The sequence below is a fragment of the Alligator mississippiensis genome, chromosome 1 (genome assembly GCF_030867095.1).
Source record: "Alligator mississippiensis isolate rAllMis1 chromosome 1, rAllMis1, whole genome shotgun sequence".
Taxonomy (NCBI): domain Eukaryota; kingdom Metazoa; phylum Chordata; order Crocodylia; family Alligatoridae; genus Alligator; species Alligator mississippiensis.
The window spans coordinates 177,776,800-177,803,949 of record NC_081824.1 but is presented as its reverse complement, the minus strand read 5'-3'; the positions used below and the strand labels follow the sequence as shown (position 1 = coordinate 177,803,949).

Genomic DNA, 27,150 nt, shown 5'->3' with positions numbered 1-27,150 from the left:
TTATACTGTTCTTATTACCTGAATAGGAATATAATAATATCTCAACAGCCATATTCCCTTAGCTCAATGCTTTACTAAGGCACAGTGACTGCCAGTAAAAGGCTGTACAACTGGAGAGAACATTTGTTCCTTGTGGCTGTATGTGAAATGCTCTCACGTGGTAGAAGTGGTCTCATGTCCAAGAAACCAATGAAATGAAACTCATGGAAATGTTTGAAGTCTTTATTGTTGCTGTAGAGTAAATAAGTGACACGTGAATAAAACATTCTAACATATCGGTGGTCTTTGAAAACTAAGGCTATTCTGTGGATTTGTCAGATCCTGGTGTCTGTTTTCATACAATGCATTTATAAAACAAAGCTATAAAAACACCCATTTTTTAAACAATTGAGATTGATAGAATGCACAGAACTAGAGACTACATTTAGTATGATCAACACAACAATCTTACAGACCAGCTTTTGCTTCCCACATTACTAACATTCAAAACAACAAAGAAAAATGCTTCAGTCTGATGCACTGTTATCTCAAATGACTTTGATGACAAGTAGAGACCAAGCATGAGTTCAACCTTCTTTTCTGAGCAAAGAGAAAGAGACCCATGATCCTGATCAGGAAACATTTGAATAAGGAAAATGAATGGTACCCTTAAAGGCAAGAAGAGCGTGCCATTCTTCTCAAGAAACACAAGTGAGATCTAACAGACACACGGGCCCCATAGCGTGAGTGCAGAATGCACCAGGGCATGGCCACTGGGACTAGAGAGAATGGTAGCTCTCAGAATTCATGCTAAGAAAGTAAGCGGTCTCCTGGTGCCAGTATGCTTCCATGAAAGATCAGTACATTTGATTTCCAGAGCTCCAGAGCCTTCTAATTCAGTAGCACTGGAAACATTTCAAAGGGAAAGGATGTTAAAACAGAGCGGTCTGGCACTTTTTAATATGTGTAGTTTGAATTAACTAAACAAGGGTGAATGAAAACAAAACAGCCTCCTAGTGGCCTGAATGCTAGGGCTAGTTGGATAAGAACCAAAGGGGAAAGTGAATATAATCACAAGTTTTCCCCACTTCCCAACTAGTTTTATTCAGCAATGTGGCTCCTGAATTTCACCAAGATTATTCTTCTTTATTCAAATGTTAATATTTTTTTCCCCTTGTGTTTATAAGAAATCTGGAAATGGAGGTGGATTTTTGGATGCTCTCCATGTTCGTGCATCAGCCTCAATAATATTAGCTTTGCTTATAGGAAAAGGGTTTTATTCACTTGACTTGTGCTGCCCTTCATTGCTAGGGCAAGCTATCCTAACACATAGCATTTATAGCTCACAAGACAACAGAGTGACGACTATATACATATTTTTATTTCTATGAATGAGAGAGAAGTGAATTACAAATTTGCTGGATGTCTCCCACATTAAGGTATGTAAGAAATTTGGCCTCACTGAGATAGAAAGCTCCCCTTGACAGGTCAGCTCTTGGTTTGAGTTTCATTTTTAAAACCATTTAGAGATCTCATAGCAACAAAATACAGACTTAAAAAAAATACAGTAGAAATTTGCACTTTAGAAATGACCAAAGTCTCAAACTTTGATCCCTGACACATTTTATGACACCATAGTTCGCTTTAGGACAGAACGGAACGCAGATGGTATGTGTGTTGGTGATGTGAAGGCTTGACCTCTGCAGTATTTGCTCAGCATCTAGGTTGGGGCTGTTGGAGGAGGCTAGCCTTTGATACTACAGGCGTCTGTAGAACCCAAGCCTTGAACAGATCCCCTTTGAAAGGTAGACATAGATGAGGTTTTTTTATCTCTTACTGCAGGAGCTGAGACAGCTGGGATCACCGGAAGTTGAAGCAAAAAGCAACGCTATCATATGGAAAACACACTATGTAAATTTGAACAGCTGCCTTCATATCATAGGCCATTTAAAATGCCTCCCCAGTGCAAAAAGACCATCCTTTTCTGCTGTACTTGTGACAATACAGTATCAGATGTCAAGCTATTTATGCATGTATGTCTAAATATAATGTGAGGAAGTTTGTTAAGAGACTCATGCCTAAATTAGATGCCATTTTTACTAAAGAAATAAAGGTTTAAAAAAAATTCCTGAAGTAAAACAGATGGCTTCAAGTACTTATGCATAATAACTAATTAGTCATTGTGAGCAGGGATTAAAAAACAGCTGTCACCTTGTAAGGGGCAGTTAAATACAGGTCAGTGATTTCACCCAACAGTGGCCTGAGATTCAAAAGCATCAGATAACCATGCTTAATGCTCACATTCAAAAGAGAACCAATTTGTCTGCAGTGCTGAGCCCAGTGTTCTAGAGATGCAAAATAATACACAGTAAAGTCTTCAGACTGCAAATTTACACTTCACAGTAATATAACTCATCATATGGAGTTAGATCACCCCAGCATAGCACAGGCACCTTCCAAAGCCTTTCGGGGAGCAGATCAGAAGAAATAAGGAATGGTCTGTGGCTGTGCAGTAGGCCATCTTTGAGGCTAAATGGCAAAGGCAAGCTGAGGCGTTTGCTAAGTGCCGAGGGTGTTCATTCCATAGTCTCCATAATCTGGAACCTCAATTTCTACTATACGATGAGGATTGTGTGACATCATCAGAAAAAAAAGTCTTCTTTGTCTGTAAAGGTTTGAAAAGACCAATATACCCTTGGTTTATCTGGCGTTCCACCAATTTCGCTTTTCAGTGATGGACTCCAACAAAGGACTGGCCTCTGAGAAAGAGGAAAGCCAAGGAGCATACTAGTCTTTGCACAGGGAAATCATGTTTCCTGTGTTGTGATAGGTTGAACTATTTCTTTTGTCATAACTGCGTACAACCAATCATGGCCTGATTGAGTTTTAGCAGATCTGAGTTGTGAACTAAGAAAAAAAAAGTTTTCCTACTGTAAACAATGAGGGTGTCTTTCCACGTGCTTCAGGGGTGGAGATGGGGGGAGGGCACTTTAATTGGAGTGGCTCTGTCACGTATTTGGCATCCTGCTCTGCAAAATGGTGGTGGGGGGGCTTTAACTAAAGCTTGTTTCATGACATTTGGTTAAAGTGCCCCCACTGCCATTCTGAAGTATGGGGATGCTGACTACAAGAGATGTGAGGGCTGTTGGAGCATGCTAACTGGCACGTTCCAGCAGACTCTATTGAGTCTGTTCCAACACACTGTAATTATAGCATGTTGGAGCAGTGCCCCTGCATGTCTACAGGCATCCTGAAGTTTGAAATGACTCAGAAAGCACTTTAAAAACCAGAGAAGCAGATTCAGGGAGTAGACATTTTTTCAGATTAGTTACTTCTACAGAAAGAAGTCAATACTTGCTAGCTACCTAACAAACAACTGGTTTTGTTTTAGGGGAACAAATGCATCTAAGTAGCAGGTGCAAGTCTCCATAGGGTACAGGTGTTATGTAACTGACAGCTGAACTGCAAGGCAGGGGGGAGGGGACGGTTGGTGGTGAGAGTTGGGGTAGGGGGGAAAAAGCTGGCAGAATAGGTCTTGGAAATATTCAATTAAGACTCATGTTGGGTTGGAGCAGATGGCCCTGCCTGTACAACAACATAAGACATCAAGGTTAAAATTATCATCTAATTTCTTATTCACTGAGCCAGCCAGTCAACAGCCAGGAAAATCTGTGAGAAAGAAGTTTAAAACAAATACAAAAATATTAGAAATACTGGGGAAGGAAGGGGGAGGGGATCTGTATTTTATATTTGGTGATTATTTTATGACAAGGTGAGTGTATGGGAGTCACAGATCTGTCTCTCTCAGCTGGACATTGTGTACTTGCACATTTGAAAAGTTCAGGGTGCATCACATTTACTAATTTCTTAATGATTGTTCAATAATCCAGCATGTTATTTCATAACTACAGTATGCTGCAATTGCTAACTGCTTGCAAGAGCAATACTGATATTACATTCAAAGATAAAAACTATCGTTTTCACAGTTAGCAAGAACTAATATTTCTCTTTCTTTTCCACAGAACAAGTGCAAAATATCTTTAGTAATAATGGTAGTAAGAAAAGACTGAGTGTTATCATGCAAAAAAATGTGTCCCTGTACAAAGTCTGCGGCACATCTCAAAAACATCAGTTATCTCCCCTTGTTCCCTGCTGAACAGCCTTCTATTCCGTCTTCTCACCATACAAATTTTGTTGTTTATTAACATATTGATGACACGCAAGCTCAATTAATTCTAGCCCTCCAAATATTTTCTGTTGCATGGCAAAAATGATGACCATGATCAAAAGATACCATCGCACAAAGCTGTACAAGTACAGCAGTACAAACATAGCAAGTGTGAAGACTGTCCAGTACAAGAGTGAAATGCACTTAACAACTAGGACCCTGAGTTCAGATTTACATGGTGGAATTATGCTTCGCCCCGTTGCATCGAAGTACTTTTCACCTTCGTAGAACTGCCGGAGTCTTTCCTCTTTCTCTTCCCAACGCTTCTGGCACCAGACCTGCAGCTCTTCCCTGGAAGTGGGCACAGTGTGTACTGGATATCTGCGGACATGAAAATGAATCTCCTTTGGGAAGTTTCCATTCAAAATGTGCTTCTCCGTTTGAGGAATGTTTTGAGGGTATGCCACAGTGATATCATGGATAGCATCAAGGTTATTACCTAGAAGAAACATTTTTGAGAACAAGATAAATACAGACAACAGAATAATCAGTTTTCATGACAATTAATAATGATTAGCTTAAGGCTACAATTAAAAGCTGTCAAAATCATAGTTGAATTCACAAAGGTTTAATGGCAGATACTGACTATCCTACTTATATAATGTTTAAAGGCCAGCAGGTCAATATTTCCTAATCATTTTCTTTATCTGGATTATAGCTAAGTCCCCAAGGGACAAAATGACATTCATTTACAGAAACACTATCCTTTTACCCATCCTGTTTGAGAATTCTGGATTAATGTTAAATTTCATTTCAAAGAGAGATTAGTATAGGTGTGCCTGGTCTTTGCTCCAAGTAAACATAAGGTTCCGGTCACTTTATTTTCATATCCTTCTGTAAACTGTTTCTTACTGCATTGGAAACTGCAGTTCCCTTTTACCTACTAGCTACGGCACTTTTTGCAAAATGGACTGTAATGGCCATACAAAAAGAAATCTGGTTTAAAATTTGATTCAGATATGTATCAAAAGATACATTCTAATTCATTGACGGGCTAGGAAAAAAAGAGAAGAGACAAAAACCCCAGAAAACTAAATCAGGGAAGTCTTCATCTGATAGAAGATGGCGAACAGCTTCATGATCAGCCAGGTTGGGAAACAGAGCAGTCAAATTAACACTCCCCTTTAAATAGAACTATTCAGTGTTTCAAATGCCAGACATTAGTGGCCTTTGCATGAGGCTTATGGTTCTTCAGTACATTCTAGGCCTGGAGAACTAGAAGCGATGTGCAAAAAAGGGAGAATGTTATGTTTGGGTACAGCTAAGTCTATGATTTGAACCTGTCAATCTAATCTAAAAACAACTTTAGATTAGACATTATAGAGGGGTGTTGACAAAAGGACTCTGCTCTTCTATCATTATGCCTGACCGAGCCAATCTACGTGTTAGAACATAAATGTTGCTAAAATAAGTTTTATCATAGCGTCTGTGCATTAATATTAATTTCAGGAAGATGCACTCTTCTGAACATCCCCTCTCCCAGCAGCTTCTGGCCAAATGACATTCTTTTCACATTTTATAAAGCTAACTTTGCTAGTTTAAAAATTATCTAAAAATAGTTGTATTGCACACCAATGTGACATTAATGTTATGATTTGCCAGCCCTATGCTATGATTAATTTTGTGTTGCTGTTTTGATTTGGTTGGTCATCTCAAAGCAGAAAATGGTGAGTTGGAGACTAAATAGATTCAACTTGTCTATAGGGTGAAGCAACTGAAGGCAGTTTCCACCAAAAGGGATTTCATTTCTTAGGTGAAATCACTGCATGGAGACACCAATTTACTGGTCCCAAGATTATCCCCATCTCTGCACCGCTGTCCCACATCTCTAAACATGACATAAAAAGAGTGGGAAGTGTTACTTTAAAAGCCAGTGTTCAAAGTAACATAGCCAAAGTTCAACTCCAAATACCCTGAGGTTAATATTTACTCTGCTTTTGAGAGTTCAACTTGTACTTGTTACCTTGCCCCTTGTTGGCATCAATTTGGCTTCCTGAACACAGTCACTTAGGAACAAATTTCCTTTTGGATTAATTACCTTTAAACCCTGCTTAACAGTGTTCTCTCTCACTCATGTTACCCTCAATCCTCCCCTGTTAACTTGTCAGCTGGTGCGTAGCCAGCTGGAAAAACCTTTGGCCGCTGTTTACTGCATGGTTTGCATGAATGTCTAGCAGCTAATATTGTGATGTAGGCAGCATTTCTTAATTTTATCATTTAAGCTGGCATGCTCCGATTGACACATACAGTAACAATGCACATTACTAGAAATGGTTATAGAAACTGTATGGCTCTGTCCCTGTACACTAAACAGTTGCTCGATCACTCATTAGAGCAACGTTATATATTTGGGCCAATTTGTTCATGTGCCGCAAGGGTCTGTGATGCTCTTGCCATAAATTGCTCAGATACAGACACTGGTGAGATACAGATCAGACTGCATTTTACCACTGTGCAATATTATAGTTTTCTCCCATAAAGTGCTGTGCCACATATAGCTTAGGCCAGGGGTTGGCAGCTTATACTGCCTGTGAGCCAGAAATGGCTCAGGAAAGTTCCACCTGGCCTGTGGCAGCACAGAGTATCAGGCACAATACAGCTGTGGCATGTCCCCCATCCCCTCTACAGCACCCTCCTGCTGCTCTCTTGTGCCTGCACTGACCCTCATTGTAGTCGGGCCAGATACCTATAGTCCCAGTGCAGCTAAAGGTTGCCAACCCCTGATTTAGATCACTGAAGAATTGCACAGGATTCCCAAGGGCTTGCTGAACAGGTTTTGTAGAGCTATAGAGTCGGATCCCATTGAGATGGGGAATTGCTGCATTCTATACTAGAAACTTTCAAAATTCCTTTTAAGAGAGCCACAAGTAGAGTGCATCAGAGTAACCCAGCCTTTAAGAATGAACTGTGGCCAGGCCAGTTTCATGCTTTTAAGTCTCCACCTTTGCAGAGGAGCCAGATTTTTTCTCTGCCCCTTTCTAACACTTCTAGTCCTTGTGTTGCAGCTCTGCCCTAGAAGTGGGCATGGCTTGTATTGGGCAGCTACCCAAGTGATCCTAGATAAGCCTACTAGATACATGCCTTAGTGAGATGTGGACTTCCTAAGTTCTTCCTTCTATACCTGAAGTGCAAAAAAATTATCCTGTTCACTTCTCCCTGTCCACAGGGCTCCTGTTCTATACACCACTGTAAGCTTACAAGAGTGAAGAAAGGTGGATCAGACCAAGTGACAGCATTACATAAAAAATCCCTTTAGGCTGTTGCTAAAGATAAGCTAGTTTAGCAATGGATCCAGCAGCACTCTTTGCATAAAAATGCCCTTGACAAAAAATGCTAAATAGTACTACACAACAGCTCTCCAGCCTTCTCTCCATCATTTCTGCCTAGATTCAGCTGAATAATTATCTTGCTGTTATCACCCCTCCGGGGGGGGGGGGGGGGGGGGGGGATTCAGATTTTTCTTAAAATCAAGACATTACACATAAGCAATAAGTAACATTCAACACTTCCATCACCATGTTTCAATTTAAAAATAATATATTTATTATACGATGGTGTGTATTAGGCTCTGATGGCGAAATTAAGTAATCTTAACAATGCCCATTCTGTTCATCTTATTAAAACTCGTATTTTGTTAGCATCCTCTCACCCACTCAACTGCATCATGCTTGAAATTAGACAGTCCCCATCAGAACAGAGACCAGGTTCTCTCTGCATTGCAAAGTGACTATTACATTTTGACTGTAAATTAATCCTAGGGCAGAGCTCAAAAACTTTTCCACAGTAGCTAGACAAAGCTTTACTGATTCTTTGTTACAAATGGGAAAACTGAGGCAACTGGCTTAGACTAGCAGCAAGTGAGGACTCCTAATTCCCAGCCCTATGTTTTGCTCATTAAACTACCATAATATGATGATAAACACAAAATAAATATTTTTGATAAAGATTAAATGACATAGGTACTTCAAAGGCAAATTCAGCAGTCCTAAAGGCAGAGAAACATAAAATACAGAAATACAAGAGTTAATTTGCAGGGCTCTTTAAACACATCATTTGTCTTGGTCATGAATATTTAGAAACAAAACACAAATGGCATCTTGAAGCTTTTAATTCCCTGGCAGAGTTCACATACAGAGATGACAAACTTCAGCCCTTCTTTAATAACTGTTGAAAGGAGCATGGCCTCTGCTATTATTACCTGCAGTAAGCTGTTGGATCCACACTGCATACCTCAACAACTCAATAAAAAGTTTGAGAATGTTCTCCATTAATCTGTCAATGCCATTTATTAATATGAATAAGGCCACACTGCAACCACACAGCACCATACAAATGAATGTGACTTTAAAAAAAAAATCACTGCAACAGGTAAGTAAATCCCAGAAACTCAAAAATTCCTTAGGAAAGGTGGAATGTCTTTAATTACAGTCTGGGTCATTTTCTCGGCAGCCATGCCTTTAGGGCTGCCTCTCTCTTCCAGTGCAGGCTCATTTGCTGTGCACTGCAGAAACAAAGACACAGCAGCTGGTACAGGACAAATATAATTTCAGGGCTGGCCAGCAAAAGGCAAGCAAGGGCCACGTCACAGGGAATGATGTGTTATGGGAGAACTGCAGGGCAACCAGAAATGCAGGGACTGGGGAGAGAAAAAACTGGGTATGCTGTATGTTAGAAACAGCTAAGAAGTGATTAGAAGGGGAAAATGAGAGAATGACTCAGGAATGGAGCCAACTAGAGAAGAGGAGATAGTGGAGGAAGGTGGCAGTAAATATCTTGCTTAGCAAGTTATTTCTAAATAAGAAAGGATGCCACAGGAAGATGAGGAGGAGAAGGAGGGGTGAAGTATGAAAATACCATGCTGTGCAGAAAGTTTAGGTTACTGGACTTAGCTTTACTAATACATTTTACCTCTTATGAGCTCTCTCTAGAATATGACCCATGTTCCTGTTAAAGAGTGGCAGGGTAGTAGAGGGATTTGGCAGGTGGTGCATTAGCAGAATGTTGCGGATGGGAACTGCGTCAAACTGGAGCTTACCGTTACCAATGGGCATGTAACTAGGTTAGCTAGGAAGCAGGCAGCACTTTCTCCTTACTGAATTTAAAATTTAAAACCCTGCTTACAAATACCTTGTTCTGCACATTTCAAGTGGAACCCATAATCTGTATTTAGAGTCACATTGCTCTAACTACCATTAGCTGTTCTTAATGAGCCAGTAATTGAAAGCGGTAATTGTCTGTAGCCTGTGCTTAATGAGAAAGACCTGAATGAACGGGGATGTACTAACTTTCCGGGATGCTTCTCATTTGTGCAAATACACCTGCTATTCTGGGAGGAGAGAAGAAATCAAATAGTGCTCCGCTGAATCCAAAAAGTTAGCTCCTCACTGACATTTCACCTTCAGGATCCAAGTTTAATAATTGCCTAAATGAGCATAACCAAGACAGTGAAAGTAAAAGGTGACAGGCATGCATTTCAATGGTCTAAAACACAACCGTCAGTTTTAGAATCTTTCAAATTCTCCACAGCCCTTTAAAACAGGGATGGGAACAAGTCTATTTAGCACGTAATGGTGAAGCTGTATGCCAAACAGTACGTAAGCACTGCAGTAAACAGGAGCTGTATCACAGTCCTGCTAACTGACTCAGAAAGCTGGATCCCATGCAACCAATAGAGGCAGAGTGGTTAGGTAATGTGTGTCTTAATCTTCACCTACTTAGTAGCTACTAATCTGGAAAAAATCCTGAAAGTATTACTGTGGGATGCTTTGGCTTTAATGCTTCCTGAGAGATATACTCATGCTCCACTTAAACTTGCTCATACTTTGGGATTGAACAATGTAGGATGTTTTTTTTTAAGTAACTACAACACTAAGTTGTTTGCTTTGGGCACTGCAGTCATAAGTGGCAAAAGCTAGCACAAGTAATTCTGACTGGGTTTGCGAACAAAGGAATAGCATCAGCAGTGAGACTTTCTTAATTTAAAATATTTTTTTTAGGAGAAAAGTTCATTGTATTTGTTCGTTAGGTCAGATGCTTTGTTAGAATCTTTCTTGTAAGAAGCTCTTTTACTTGACTCAAAGCAAACCTATCTCAGGCACACTGAAATGACATTTAATTGTGAGTTAATAAAATACTAAGAATACTAATGAAAAGGACTGCACCATCAAACTCTTGCTATACTTAAGATATATTGATGACATCATCATTTGGACTGAAAAAACTGCAATCTCTGATTGAGTTCCATCAAAAATTCAACAATCACCATCCCTCCATCCAACTATCCCTTGAATGCTCCAACACCAAAATCTCCTTTTTAGAGACAATGACCAGTATTCAGAATGATAAAATACAGACCACGTTATACAAGAAACCCACAGACCAACATACATATCTGCACAGAACCAGCAATCACCCTAAACACACCAAAAAAGTTGTGATATACAGCAAGCCCTCAGACACCACCGAATTTGCACTGAGGAGAACACATGGGATTGCCACCTCACCAATCTTAAAAAGGCTTTCACCCAACAAGGACACTCCTCCAGAGAGGTAGATCGCACGTTTGAAAGAGCTGCCCGGATACCACATGAAGAATTGTTGCAGTACGGAAGAAACTCCCCCACAAATCACACACCGCTGGTTATTACATATCACCCCTCCCTCGAACCCATACGGAAAATCCTCAAACAATTGCAACCCATACTAGAAAGAGACCCTATTCTTAGAGAGATATTCCCAGAGCCACCCATCCTAGCCTTCAAACAAGCACCGAACCTCGCTAACCTCATCACCAGAAGCAAACTTCCTCAAGCCCAGAACACACCAAAAGGATCCAGACCGTGCTATGACAAGAAATGCAAAACCTGCCAACACATCTCTACCACCCCCACTATTACTACACCCCACAACAGAGCCATCAGCATCCCAGGATCTTACAGCTGCACCTCCAGGAATGTAATATATCTCATCCAATGCACCTAATGCCCTGATGGAAAATACGCAGGAGAGACCAAACAACAACTGCGCACCAGAATGAATGCACACCGGAAATCTATCATAGACAAGAATATCCAATTACCTGTGGGGGCACATTTCTCACAAGAAAACCACTCTCCCTCCAATCTCTCAGTCTTGATCCTCAAAGGGAACTTACAAGGCACGTTTCACAGACAAGCCTATGAACTTCACTTCATCAACCTCGTGGATACTAAAAATCAAGGACTAAATACAGACATTGGATTTATGACACATTATAACCTGCCTGACATCTGATTCCCCAGGTACCTCTCCACTATTCATCCCCCTTCTCTCCCCTCCACCCAGCCTGTCTCTCACCCATTGACTCCTCAACTGACATCTTCACTGACTGCTTATCTTGTATGCATACCAGCCCAGCCCCTGGCTTCTTTACTTTTCATTCCATCCAGGAAGAGCACACACCAACTGCAGAGACTTCCTCAGTCTGACGAAGGGTTTTTAAACTCAAAGTTGGCTTAAAAATTTTCCCAAGCCGCTCCACTACTCTGCCCCTCCCTCCCCCCCACCCCAATTCCAATTTACCTTAGATCAGCTGGCCATTTTTAACGCGATCTAACCACCCCAAATGTATGTATATACCCTACTGAGAATCTGGGCATCTGTAATTTGTCCTTACATTACCTGTCACTGACACAATTTTCAGTTCCAGTTGCACAGAGTACTAAATAATCCTGCCCCACTCCCCATCTCCTCTGAGCCAGAATTGACTATGATACTGCAGATTATATCCAGACCAATGTAACATCATGAAATGGTTCCTAATAAGCTGCCAGGCCGATCCTGATTTGCATGGTTGCAAGGCTGTTCACTGTGTACCTAGCATTGCGAAGTCACAGGGGCAACAGCTGTACGTAGGGGTTTCCTGCACCCCTCCAGAATATCTAGGGTAATGGGCCTCTGACCCAATATGGGGCCTTGAAGGCACTATCGCAATCACAATAATGCAGGGGAATATTACATTTAAAGAATGGCATTGGTCCAGACATTTTGAGACATTCAAAACAAAGATAGAAACCAGCAGAGGGAGAGGGATTACCATCTAACTACATCTGATTCCAAAGAATCACAGAAAATATATGTTTGGAAGGTAGCTGGGAAATCATCTTGTCCAACACAGGAAAGATCAACCATAGCTAAACCATTCCTGACAGAAGTTTGTCTAACCTGTTCTTAAATCCTCCAATGTTGGAAATTCCAGATGCTTCCTAGATAATTATTCCAGTGCTTGACTATCCAAGATGGTTAGAAAGTTTTTCCTAATGTCCAAGCTAAATCTCCCTTGCTGAAATTGAAGCCTATTACTTCTTATCGAACGGACAGGGAAAAATAGTTTATAATAATCTTTCTCTTGGTGTCAACCTTTTGTATACTTGAAAACTTATGTCTCCCTCAATCTTTCAGCTCTACAGATTAAACAACCCACTTATTTCATTCTGTCCTCATTGGTCATGTTTTCTAGATCTCTTCTCGTTTTTCTTGTTGTCCTCTGGACTATTTTTAATTGTTTCACATCTTTCTTGAAAAGTGGTGCCCAAAACAGGACATAGTACTCCATATGACACACTGCTAGCTTTGAGTAGAGTGGAAAGATTACTTTCTGTCTTACATACAACACTTGTGTATATGTGCCCATACAGTCTTTGTGCGCGTGTGTGCGCAACAATTTGACAGTGTTACCTCATTTTCTATTTGTGCCCCAGATGCTTTTCAGCAGAACTGTTGCCTAGCCAGTTATTCCCCTATTTATGCAGACTACTTCTCCAATTTGTCAAAATCATTTTGAATTTTAATCTTATCCTTAGAAGTGCTTGCAACTCTTCCAGCTTGCTATTGTTTGTACATTTAATAAAAGTGCTCTCTATTCCATCATCTAAGTCATTAAAGGAAATATTGAAAAGTACCAGATGCAAGACAGACCCCCGTGCTCAGCCTCACTTGATGCATCCTTCCAGTCAGAGAGTGAGTAATTGCCAACAACTTGGAGTACAATTTTCCAACCAATTAGGTACTCATAACAGTCTCACCTAGACCATAGTTCCTTAGCTTGTTTATAAGGCTGTCATGGGAGGCAGTGGCAAAAGATACATCACATGCACTGCTTCTCAGCACCCACAAGACCTGTTACTCTCTCCCAGAAGGAAATTAGGTTGGTTTACATGACAAACCCATGTTGGCTGTTACTTCTCATCTTCTAGGTACTCTCAAACAGATTACCTGATTGTTTCAGCATTTCCAGGAATGAAAGTTAGGCTGACTTGTCTATAATTCCCTGGGTGCTCCTTCTCCCTCCTTTAAAAAAAAAAATCAGCACAATGTTTGCTGTTTTGCAAAAGTCTCTGTTCTTGTTTTTCCTCTATGAGGAAAGAGAATTACTCAAAAATTATTCCTAATGGTTCTGAGATTGCTGCAGCCATCTCCTTATGTACACTAGCATGAACTCAATCAGGCCAGCTGACTTGACCACATCTAACTTTTGTTTTTAATGCCAATTCCACTAGCCATTTGATCAAAGTTAACCTTTTTAGTGAAGACCGAAGCCAAAAAGGCATTGCATAACTTAGCTTTCTTGGTATCGTCTATTATTAGCTTTCTCTCTCCGTTGAGAAGAAGCCTAACTCTTTCCTTGGACTTCTTCATACTACTAATGTAGATACACAGATTGTTTTCTTGTTACACTTTATGTCACTGGCTTGATTTGATTACTGCCCATTGAGTTGATCCCTGTGTATTAACTCTCAACCACAGATAACACCATTGGGCATTTGTTATCTAAAACTGTTTACTGGAAAGTGTTAGTCTTGGCTGCTGAAAGAGTCAGTTTTCTTAGTAAACATACTAGCTACAGGAAGTAATCTTGAGGATTTATAACCCCCGCTAGGGCAGTATAATCTCTGTGAAGATCCAAAACTTCAGACATTTCTCTGGGATAAAGCTAAACCACTTAATAGTGATCGGGGATTCTTTTCTTTTTTTTTTTTTTGCCTAAATATACCAATCAAATAAGCAAGTCAGAAAGAAAAAATGTTAATGTCAGTCTTGATTTAGTCCATGAAACAAGCTTTGAATCTAGAGATATCAAGCTAACCTACTCAAGTTTGCACAGGTACTGCAATATAATGGGCTCTCAAAATATTCCCACCCGCTGACTTGAAGAGGTCAAAGAAATGAGACTTTTTCTCTTGAAGTGTTATGTATGCAAATTTCTGGCTATTTTTTCTATATGATTTATACTTATTATTCATGTTAGACAAATTTAATGACATACAGGCTTTTGGTTTGATGCTAGATTTAGTAACACCCAGAACAGTCTCTCGATTTGAAACCAGCCAGGAAAAAAAAAAAAAGGAAATTCTGCTTTAAATGTGAAGTCTGTTGTAAACCCATTTACTTAATGGATTTTAAAGCAAGAACAGACTAGAATCATTACCTGTATCTGACCTTCCAAATACAATAGGCCATAGAATCTTTTCCCGTAATTTTTGCAACAAGGCTGTAACTTTGTTTTGAATTATAACATGTTTTAAGAAAGCCCACAATTTTGTTATGTGGACTTCCAAAGATGAAAAATCTTCCATATCTCTACACAAATTGTTTCAACATGCAAATGTTTTTTTCTTTCAGCCACTGGACTTTGTTATGACCTTGTCTGCTAAATTAAAAGGGCTATTTAGAGTTACATTTCTTCCCCATGGAAGTCCTTCAAGACTGTGATCAACTCACTTTAAGTTTTTCTCTTGAATAAACTGAACAAATTAAAAGCTTATGCCACTCAGTATGCGGCATGATTTTTATAGCTTAGTCTTATAGATCTCTTCTGAATGCTTTCCAGTATTTTAGCACACTTTTTGATATGTGAGCACCAAGCTGGACATCAAGCCACTTAAAGTTTTTAATAAAGCCACAGACATCAGCAAGGCCTTCCTACTTTTGTTATTTATTTGCCAAGGCTTGTCAAGACTGTCTTCATCTTCCTACTCATAGCTGCACATTTGGAGCTCATGTTTTACAGGTTAACTGCTACATCAAATGACTTTTCAGCATCACCACACTGCAGGATGCTGTCTAGTATGTTTTGAGCGTGAATTCTATTCTTGGGCCGTGTGTAGACAAAACGAGGAGGGTGCATACATGACACTTTAAAGCGGGCTAAATTCTTTTGCACCATTTAATGGCGTCGGTGTTTGCACACCGAGGCAGCGTATTGTGTATTAATTCCAGCTGTTGTAGGAAATTCGGCAGCGTAATGTGCCTTAAATGACTTGGCGTGCAGCAAACTAAAACTCCCCCAAACACTTTTAGTTTGCTGCCCTACAGCTGCAGAGCAAAGCACCGGGCTCCGTGCAGCTCCATGGTTCTGCAGGAAGCTCGTGCAGGCAGCCTAGCAGCAACCCAGGAAAGCAGCTCCACACAAGAAAAGTGGTGAGCCTGATCTTTTTTTTCCACCCCCCCAGAGCCTGCCTGAGTTGCATGGGGGCCCAGTGCTTCCCTCTGCGTCTGCAGTGGCCCCCGGGACCATCCAAGCCAGGTGCCTGCTGGTGGGGGCCGCCTGGGTGGGGGTCGCCGCTGCCCTGGAGGGAAGCACCACCCCCTCCCCTGCAGCCCAGGGACTGCTACGCCCACCGGCAGCTTGCCCTTTCCTCCCTGCTGGAGACGCAGGTAAATCAGGTGTGTGCACAACATGGGGATTTAATCAGCCCTAAACTGAAGCAGTGTTTTTAAAAACCCACCACTTCAGTTGAGGGCCCCCGTTTCAGCTACACATGCCCTTGGTTTTTAGGTACCTGAATCTTTCATTTGGCTATGTTAAAATGCACGTTTTCAGATGAGACCACTTCACCAAATGCCCCACATTTACCTCTATTACAGACTTGTCCTCATCATTATTTTCAACTCCACCACTTTCTGTAACACCTGAAAAGTTTACTAGAAATTATTAAAATTTTTCTGCCAAATCACCAACAAAAGATATATAAGAGCATTAGGATGAGAAGAGTTCTCTGCGGGATTCCACCAGAAATACCACCACAGGATGCTAATTCCCTGTTTACCATTCCTTTTGAGATTTATCAGTTAACTAGTTTTAAGGCATTTATTACCTATAGGCCACTTTTCATCTTTAGCTCTCATAACATTTTATGAAAGATACCATTACCAGTACCCATTCAGGCAGAAAAACAGACAGAAACTTGGCAGGTTTTGTGGCCTCAGCAGGGGCCACCACACCTGCAGTTTTCATCCCACTGTGCCTTAACACACACAGGGTCATCTATGTCATGAGTTGTGCCTGTCAGCAGCTTGAGGTGCAGTTCTCTCCAAACCCCTGTACCGATCTCCTTGAAACCTGGCAGGCTTTGTGGCCTCACCAGAGGCTATCACCCCTGCAGTTTTGATCCCACTGTGGCTTAACCCATACACATGACATGAGTTTGGTTTCAAGAATTTGGGGTGCAGTTCCCCCCAAACCCCGTACCCTATCTTCTTGAAAATTGGCAGGCTTTGTGGCCTCAGCAGATGCTACCACCCCTGCAAGTTTAATCCACATCAGACAGAAAACAACAAAGTTATAGATATTTAATTGATTCCCCATTATACCCTATGGCCAGATCTCGGAGGCGGCTCTGAGGCTTCGGAGCCGCTTCAGCCGGATCGAAGCGGGAAACTGGTCTGGAGCTCTGGATTGGATCCCTGGCATCTGAAGCGGCTGGACCCGAAGCCGGATCGAATAGCTGCCTAATTGCACAGGCCTATTGGCTACATTTGAGTGTGCCAACCTGGCAGCTGTAGTTCAGTCTTCAGAGCAGTGCTCACCCTCCCGCCCAGCATCTGAAGTGTTATTCTGTGAATTGCGAACTATAAATAAAATGCACAACATGCGGAGAGTAAGGGGTAGGATGATGGGGGGGGAAGAGTACAAGGATTTGAATATAAGTTATTTTCAGTTGCTAAGTGTGACCAGGCATAACTGACTCATTGCTCTTAATTCCATCATTCTTAAACTGTGTTTGTCAAACCTAAATAATGAAAATACTTGGCCTGTTTGCCCTCTGTGATGTGCACTTGCTCTCTCTCAGCCTCCCATAAGGCTACATATTCATTCTACATACATGTACATGATGTAGTTTTGTAAGCTCAGTCTTTTCATAGCAACATTAAACTGTCTTATTAGTGATGACAATATGTTCCTATCTAAGACATGCTGCTATAGTGTTCCAGATCACTGCAGAAGGTAATGTTTCATATAAGGAGAGACAGTCAGGAACTGAAGTACTGCTAGGTATTTGCCCAAATCCAGTAAGTCTGAGCATGGATTGCCTAGCAAACACCGCATAAACTCTGAAGGCAGCATTCACAAAGATGCTTAACATAAAAAATAATTTACTACACAGCAATAAAATCCATTTTAAAAGTGTCCACTACCCCATGACATTTGCTACTACCCCATGACAGAGATATCTGTAGAAGAACAAATATGTAAAGATGAGTAAAATTGTAAAAAATAAATAAATAAATAAATAAATGGGACATTCAAGTGTTTTCCAGAAATCCTAGTATCAGGACGGGGGTGGAATCCTTAGAGATTTACAAAGGATACATGCACACAGTCATGCATATATCAAATCACTTGGCTCCTGACATGTATAAACAACCTCACATTGCTATTTTACTTTTGTGACTTTCTAGCAATAGTATAAATGGTTCACAACTCCCTCCTGTCTCAGTCTTAGCTATTTGTTTCTCAAAAGCTAGGCTGAACAAGTACCTTACCTATTCATAATCCCTTCCCCTCTGCCAGTGCAACACGTGATCCACATCTGCTGTAATACCACCCCCTGTTTCACACTTTAACACCATCATTTTTTGGAACGGAAACACACAGTAACAGTTATTGGAAGGTAATTAAAAAGGGTTAGAGTTTGTTTTTTAAAAGTGAGAGTTCTTGCTTTTGCTTCTATCTGACCTCACAACATTAATGGTAAAAATTAATGCTGTGTTTTGCAAATGGCTTGAGAGAGACAGACTGGGAAAGTTATTTTGGGCTTGAGTGTTCTCAGCATGGCTTAAGCAGAATTTAGGTGCCTCGTTAACAAAAAATGATCCAGAATGACCCCACTCCAGCAGCTGCAAAATCTTTTAGGCATCTCGATTCAAAAGGGACCTCCATTTTGTCCAGCAAAGATCCCCCATGCACGCTCAGAAACAATTCAGATCAGCCACCTAAGAGGCACCATACTCCTACCTACATTGTGTTGTGATCCATATAATTGTGGAGAGAAACCTAAGTTCTTCTGAAGTCCCTGATTCCTTAGGCAGATGGACAGTATGCCTAGCAACTCGTTAAATGCCAGCAGCCTGCATGCAAAAGCCTAGTGTTTAAGAGTACTCATCCTAGAAGTGGGAGACCTCAGCCTGAAGGGATTTGAGGCCTCATCTCCACTTGCTGGAAGAATGCTTTTCCAACCAGGCTTGCAGGTCTCTGGACAACCCGAACACACAATTAATGGAGCTAGGAAGACAGCAAGAAAGAACAAACATGACTACAGCTCAGGAAGGAGTGCGCTCCCCTGGGAGGGGGCAGTCCTAGGTTCCTGTTCCTGCTGTCAGGGTTACTTCTTTTTTCTTAGCTAACGGGACAATGCTTAGATGGCCAGTACGCCACTCAAGGGGCTAGAAGGACAAGAACATGGGAGTGAAACTCTACTGACCTGTCCTGAAAGCATTTCCCTGAGAAGGAGTGCTGGGTTCTGCAGCCTGGGCTATTTCTGATTTTTCTGCCAATCAATGTCTACTGTAAATGGTGTAAACAGGAACCAGAAAGCCAGGACGATTCCTTTCCAGGGGAACACCCTCCTTATGCTAGAGTTGTTCCCTCCTGCTTGTTTTCTCTCTAGCTCCCTGAATCTTTCCTTCTTGGCTGCCCAAGTTCAACGGAAGAGGTGGAGGGCAGTGCCATCCAGGCTAGGCTTAAATCTGATGGTTACAGACACTTCCTCGGGAAGGGGATATGTGGGTTGGAATCCCTCCTGGGCTGAGAATGTCCTAGAACTGAGGTTTGCCATTTTATGGTCAAGCACTCCAATGACTAGGCTACAGGGCAAAAGGTGAGCACCACCACTAACACTCCCATTTGAGACTCGATCTGGAGCACTGTGCTTTATGTGAACAAAAAACTGCTGTAATTTAGACAACTTGGCTTAGTTAGGTACTTCCCATTTGGGCACTATGGCTCTTGAGATGACAGAAGTAACTAATACAAAGCATTGAGAGTTCACTCCGAGTAGGGACACGAGCATACCTCTATGTCTAGGTACCTCCTGCTCAGCACCTAGTTGATGTGTGTGGATCAACCATGAGAGGCACCCAGGCCTTCCCATTTACCACAGAGGGAATCTAAGGACCTACCCTGTTGATTGGGATCCCCTTGCTGGAGCCAGGCACCTAAATTTTAAGGCACTGCAGTGCCTAAGTGGAGGTGTCTATAAGGCTGATTTGCACCTGGCTTCTTTTCTTCAAAGGAGGAAATGAAAAAGAAAGCTACAACAACAAACCCTGTTAGAATAAATACACTGAAACCCATGATCTGTTTACATTGTGCTATCATTAAAACTGGAGTTTTTACTGTCTCAGTTAAAACATATATATTAAAATGGATCATACTTCTTGCTTTCCCAGTCTATTCAGGTTCAATTAATTTTCTTGCCATTTGTCCAAGACTATCACTCTCCTCAATTTACTTAAAAAACATCTGCCTTTTATAGCTCTGGAATAAACATACCCTTTGTTTAAGAATTTCCTAATTATATTTACTGAACCGGAACACTTTTTCCCCCCCAGGAAAGTCTCTTTAACTCATGCTGCCTCCAGTCTGTTACAAAATTATGGAAACCTGGGGTAGTACAGAACCAGAGATTAGAGAAAAAGCAGTATGGCAACAATCTTTAGAACAAGAAAATGATCACAATGGAATAAAAGTTGATCTGGCCAAAAAAAAAAAAAAAAAAAAGTTACCCTCTTCTTTTCAGATGTGTCCATAACGTTTTTAACTTTCCTCAGAAAGAAATATTTGTTTAACCTGTTGATGGAAAGAGGCTGCTGTTTAATAGTAAAGCGATACTGCAAGAATGACTACGAGCAAAGCAATGGCTATATGAAAAGTCAGACTTTACAGTCAATTCCTTAGCAAAATACAGGTCGAAACTTTAGGGTAGATTCTTCCCATGGAATCTCTGATTTAGGTTTCCAGTTAAATCTCTCTGTCTCTCTGTAACTCCTTAGCATCTGATGAAGTAGGATGTTACCTACAAAAGCTCAAACCTCTCTTAATCCGTTAGTCTCTAAAGAACAGAGCACGCATTCACCCGGTGTTGGTGGGGACAAATCTTAGACCAGGTTCTGCCATTTTTAAACCAGTCTATGCATGCCAAACTTCGGTTCTGTTATGGGTATAGACCAGTTTTGTGTGCTAAATTTCTGTTCTATTATGCATATAGATCACTGTCTGATCACTTATACTAGTAAAAGTATAAGGTCTGTACCTGGTGGAAGGTGGTACCCTGCCCTACATCCTGCCTGAGTTCAGACTAACATAGCTAACCATCTCTTTCTCCTTAGAGTTTGCTTTGCACTTTCATCACTATCCCAAGGCAACCACTAGAGAGTACTCTTTAGCTACCCAGTGACCTTACACTGTTTCATAACCCTACCTTTATGCACTGTCCCAAGCATCACTTGTGACCCGTCTAGCCTTCAAGCCCAAAGGAAAACAAAACTGGCTGCTAATTCGGGTTGAGTACTCCAAAATATTACAGATGAGCTAAATGACATGTACAGTGCATGAGAAAAAAATAGAAAAGTTTCTCAGACTTAGGGAGGCTCGGTGTTAAAAATATAACAGATATTAAATCAAAATGCTGAATAAAAATGCACACTGCTACAAGATAAGAACAAAAATTACTCGTTGAAAGAAACCCCCTGCCAGTAGCTACCTCAGACATTTGGACTAAATGCTTCCACTTAAGTCCTGAGCTAATCTCTTGTATTTCATGCCTCACCACTTCATTCCATTTACATTCTCAACCACTGTGGCTCTCCTTTCAGTGCACAAAGCAATGAGAACACAGAACAGCGCTAGCATCTGACAACACAAAACACAATTTTGGTATTTGGTCAGCTGTTATTAGGTTTATAACTTCTCTCTAATTACAAAAAATTACACTCATCTTATCTTTTTGCCCTATCTTATTTTAAAACTTGCACAAACAATTTGTTCTGACTGTATCTTCTGTTAGAAGTGCCTCTAAATAGGGACCTGTGCTTACTGGCTGATCAGTTCCCAGCTGAGATGTATTTACCCACAAACATACTCATCTACATATCTTTTTGAATGAATTCAGTTTCAAGCAGACAAAGCACTTGAGCTTCAATTAACTTGCATAGCTCCGGCCCTAAATTAGTCAACAGAAAAGATCCTCTAAAATCATTTGACTCTACAAAGAGGCATTAATGCCAATCCCTGATCTTCCAATGAAGACAGACTTACTACACCATACATGCCTATCCCTCCCACCCCCAATGATGTACTCTCCTAATGGTATACTTGCCTGACAATAGCGAGTGATAACAGAACAACAGATTAGAAAGGGATTTATATAACATTACAAACAACAGGCATTTATGTCCATGGCAGGCTGGCTGGAGAAACAATCTTATTGTTCCCAATCCTCTGGCACTAAAACAGTTTCTACCAGAACATAATACACAAGTGGACAAATCTTATTAAATTTAATCAGCCTGATACTTGGGGGAGCTGTCTTAATCAGAAAGGGATTTAATTAAAAGCTTCAGCTCCAATGAATACTGTTTAATTATGACTGACTAATATTTATCCACAAAGAAGAATCTGTTTCAGGATTAGTCCGAGACCTGGAAGAAGCCAAATACATCAATTTAATAATGGAATGCCTAATTAAACTATAATGGAATCCTAATTGTGATATATTGCTTTGTAGTGCATATGATTTATTTAGTACAATTGCTTTTCAGTAGGCTCATTAGGGAAAGTTAAACAAAATGCAACAGTAAGAAATAAAAAGAAAAAAACCCCAGACTGACAGATCAGAAATTCCAAGATGATACAGTGTGGTGTCAAATGCTTCTCCCTCTGTTGCTTCTGCCAATCCCTCAGGTATTTTTTGTAAAACGTTAAAAGGGGTAACATATTTCCTTTCCTTTGAAAGACAGGGGACTAGATTGATTCTGCCTCCTATGGCAGCTGCTTTGCCAGGGCTACTGGTATAAATGGGCTATAATGCTGGAAGCTCCATCTGTCTTTGGATTTCCTCAGCGTGGAGGAATCCCCAGGTGGCATGCTGGCTCCTAGCAACTTTCTCTCTCCCAGTTTCCCATGCAAGGACTCATACCCTGGGAGAATTGAAATGTGGTGTAAATCTCCTCCAGTCATCCCTACTGATGTATCAGTTGCCCTTTGATTGCTGGGTGCAGCAAACATCAAGCAAAATTTTTTGTTTTAAACTATTCAGTTCTTATTGGCAAAACAGATCTAACTCATGTATAGAGAATGAACTTATTTAACTCATTTCTGTTCCAGTTGTTGGTAATGTTGGCAAACCAGGAGCCAAATGCTGCCCCAGTTACATTAAGACCACTGAAGACAGTGAGTTTGCAGAGACACCTGAGGGCACACTTTGGAATGCAGAATTTTAATTAATGGAAGGAAAGCATGCAAAGGAAAGAACCCAGCTTAACTTTCTGATGACCATGAGTTTTCAGGGCTAACAGGTGTGGGGGCAGAACATGCAGCTTCACCTGTCTATTAAGCATATTTAATTAGGAATTATTGACCTAAGGCACTAACAAGCACTCTCTTTACAAAATTACTGTTCAGAGAACTGCACTTTAATAAGTAAATGAAGGCACTACTATTCAAATTACATTTTGTAAAACATTTTTTCAAGTTCATGTCTTTATTTTGGGTCTAACCTTGCTCAGTACATATTCATCTTTTAAAAATAATATATTTAAATCTGACAGCAATTCCTCTTTTGTTTAAAAATATCTTCTGCTACTGCTTCAAACTGAACTCAAGATTAAACTCCTGGTCTTATCCTTTTACTATCCACAGAATTACCATTTCAACATGATGTGATCATGTATAGGCCACTCAGGATCCTAAATTCACATTAGGCTGCCTGCTGTAGTACATCCTTTTTTCACTCTCACAAATTCAGAAATGTGTCAGCATGGGTTAAAAGCAGACAAACAAACAAAACAACCCAAAGTATCTTAAGTCAGGGGTGTCAAAGATATGGTGCACAATGCTGCCTCCACATTGTGGACCAGGATATCACATGCAGCACATGCTGGCCCCAGCTCTGCGTATGACATGTGGCACGTGGAGCTTGTCTGGTATAGGCTGCACATGGTTTTTATGCTTAAGCCAGCATGCACACTGCATGCAGCACACAGGGCCAGTCTGGGGAAAGTGCTGCATGTAACACTTGCACCAGGCCAGCCCAGCACACTGAAGCTGGGCCAGTCCAGATCAGGCCCACGTACCAGCTGCACATGCCATATCCAGCATGCAGGACAGATCTGGCATGGGCACCATACACAGCACACACTCTGGACCAGATCAGTGCATTGCATTGGGCTGTGAAAAGCACATATGGCATGCAGTGTAGCCCTGGAGTATGTGCTGCATGTGATGCCCATGCCACACCAATTCTGCACACTGGATCTAGGGCAGTCAGGATCAGGCCTATAGACTGTCTCATGTGCTGAATCCAGCAAACAGGGCCAGTTTGGTGCAGGTGCCACAAGCAGTGCATGCCCAGGACTTACCCTGTAAACCTTGTGTAGCATGTGCCCAGACTAGCTTCATGTACCATATGTGGCGCTGGTATGTGCTGCATAGAGGTCCTGGGGATGGAGCCAACGCGTATAAGGTGCATGAAGTGGCCACACCAGATCAAGCCTGCGGGCTGGCCAGAGAGGCCTGATACTAGTACAGTTCTTAAGTCTCAGGATTCTCACCCAGATACAGTGTTACCAACTCTGTGAGACAAACAAATGATGAACTGGATGTTCCCCCAGCCTAAAATTATTTTAAAATCATGATCTTTGCTCTTCTTCCTCCTCTCAGCAGAGTACACGACACTAATCAGTGGGTAAGCACTGTTTCTAAAGCCTCTGGCTCTTATTTAATCTAGTCACATATGCTGCTACATTTCAGCACTACAATGGCAGCCCACTGCTGGTGAAAGATCTTGCAGTGACCACGCTTGTAGTATCAGACGAAGTAAGCTATTACTTCTGAGAGCGTATGTTTCTGAACATGTTAGTCTCTAAAGTGCCACCTGTCCCTGCCTTCTGCCTGTCCAATAAGGCTAACTATAGACAGTCAAAAAGCCTGAGGCTGAATAGATTTCATCTTTGCAGGTTAGTCTAAGATGCAGAGATTAAACTGACTAAGGGAACAAACATTTACTTGTGATTCAGGAAATGCAGCCACATGCCTGCAGTGGCTCAGGCCAGCCGCCAGGGGGCACCAGAGTATGGCTCTCTGGCATGTAGCCAGCATAAGCTGTGTGTTTGCTTCCTCTTCCTGCTGCCCCCCAAGGTCGCTGGGATTTGCAGTTCAGAATCACAACAGCAGGACTTTACAGGGTTGGACATCACTTGCTTGTCCTGCTTCCAGGTGCCTCTGGGATTTATAGTCCACAGTTGCAGCCAGCAGTAAGTTTAGCAGGGCAGGGCAGGACAGCTCTGTACCTAAGGGAAGTAGTGTGTGTGTGTGTGGGGGGGGGGGGGAGGGGGCGTTAACCTTCTCCCTGGCCCCAGCCCCCATCTGAAGTTTGCCGGGGGGGGGGGGGGGGACAGTCCCTGCCTTCCACCCCCCAACCCTTCTCTGTTGGAGCAGACAGCACAGACCACCCCAGGGCAGCAAAGCATGCTGAGATGCTGGGGGACTGTGATTTAACTTGAATTAAGAAGGGGTCTGGGACAGAAATTTCATAAACCAGTTTGACCCAAATCAGTTAGGTTTGATGCTACATTCAACAAGGTTTATCCTAAACCAGTTCAGCCATTTTGACACTGGTTTATGTGCACTGAGCTTCTATTCTGTTACGGGTTTAAACCAGTGTCTGATTACTTAAACCAGTTTACGTGCAACTTCTGTCTCTAGCTCAAGAGTTCACTTTCCCTGCTGGCAGCAGCAGGAACTGCATTTCAGGCTGTCGACAACCGCATCTTCTTGCCAAAGCCAATCCTGCTATGTCATTTCCAGTTTGGCCAGAAATCATCATGAGAATTTAAGAAGGGATGGGTGGAAAAAGTGTTAAAAAATTGGAGGACACAAGAAAGCATGATAGTTGGCAGTGCCATCAATGAGTAATCCACAAGCAATTCAGTGCTGTGTGTGTAAAAAGTTCAGTTTTTGCAGAAAATATCTGCCTTTGGCTTTGGTTGTTTATAGGATGTTACATTCAGCAGTCCCTTTATATTAAAGCAAGGGTTGACAACCGGGATACGTGTACCCCCCAGAAGTACTTGGAAAGGGGCTGGGGAGTAAACATGGGTGGGCGGGGATGGAGCGCTGCCACCTCCCTGAAGCAGAGCCGGAAGCGGAGGGTGTGGGGGCGAGGGCAGTGGCTCCCTTCTGTAGGCCGCACAGGCACCGAATGCAGGGGGAGTTCACATGTGGCAGTCACCACCACCATCCATCACCCTGCGTTGCAGCATGCAAGCCCCCCTCCACTCCGTGTCCAGCCCTCACCACCCCTCCTTCCCTGCTCCACCAGAACTGTACTCAGAAGATTGAAAACTCCTGTATTACAACAACTGAAACCTACTGAGACTGCCTAAATACTTTTATTCTTAGCCAAATGTAGGCTAATTTCTGAGCTTCTATCTTCCTTTATTTTCAAACCTCTGGCTCTGTCAATTTTACCAGTCTGAAAGGAAAAAATTAACTTCTGCTTCAGGGCTAGCTGAAGAACAGGCTCTGGGCTAACTGTGCCTCTCTAAGTCTGGCCTTTTCATTAAAGCAGAAGGGGTAAGGCTACTTATACTGGTGTTTTGGACCAAGTGAATCGAGCTCTACAATTCAAGTAGAAGTGTAGTATGTGGGTTTTGTAATCCGCATACCACACCTCCACATTGGTCAATACCGTGTGCTCTGCTTCAGCGCAGATTTATGGGATACCCTCAGGCACCAGAAAGCTGGCAGCTGAACTGTCATTTGGAAAAATGTGAGCATCGTTGCATTGCTTGAAAACCTCTGTACAAATACTCATCTCTGCGTCCACATGAGACAATGCAACTTAGCTGGCTTAGGCACTGGGATCTTTATGGGTAGTCATTAACAATACTTTGATCATTGATTTTTAGCACAAGAGCAAATACATAACTAAATGGCTATTGATGAGAGCAATTCGGGGTATGATTAGATTTACTCTGTGAGACTTAGAGATGCAAAGGGCCTATTTTGGTTATCTAGTCTAGTCCCCATCAAGGCTGCAGGATTGTTTTCCAGACCTCAGATATTTTTAGCTTTTAAAAAACCCACAAAATCCCACACACAGAATGGGTGTTGTTCAAATGGAATCTTTAGCTGCCCTGCTTTACTTTTCAAAGTGGAAATAAAATGAATTTAGTTTTAGAAAAAATGTGTCCAATTAATGAGCGCTGAAAACTGAAGTTTTCCATTTACCGCAGAACATTTTCTACATGAGCAATGGCAATATAAACTCACTTCATAACCCTGCCAACAGCTTTGCCCACTCTGTTTTTAGGGGCACTAAAATAAGAGATGTGGGTTTGAGAGAAGAGTTTAACATGAAGTCTTTGACGTAGACTGTAATTGCTTGTCTTTTTTTTTTCAAACC

At 41.6% G+C, this 27,150-nt stretch overlaps 1 protein-coding gene across 11 annotated transcripts in view; it reads right to left on the bottom strand.

Annotated features, from left to right (window-relative positions):
* Window positions 1–208: 208 nt before the first annotated feature.
* LCLAT1 (lysocardiolipin acyltransferase 1) overlaps window positions 209–27,150 on the bottom strand; it is a 228,211-nt gene continuing 201,269 nt past the window's right edge. For all 11 annotated transcript variants that reach the window (XM_059717249.1, XM_059717251.1, XM_059717265.1 and 8 more), the window contains one exon: window positions 209–4,646. In XM_059717249.1, the coding sequence (XP_059573232.1) occupies window positions 4,144–4,646 (503 nt within the window). In that variant the 3' untranslated portion in view covers window positions 209–4,143. The remainder of the gene's footprint in view (window positions 4,647–27,150) is intronic.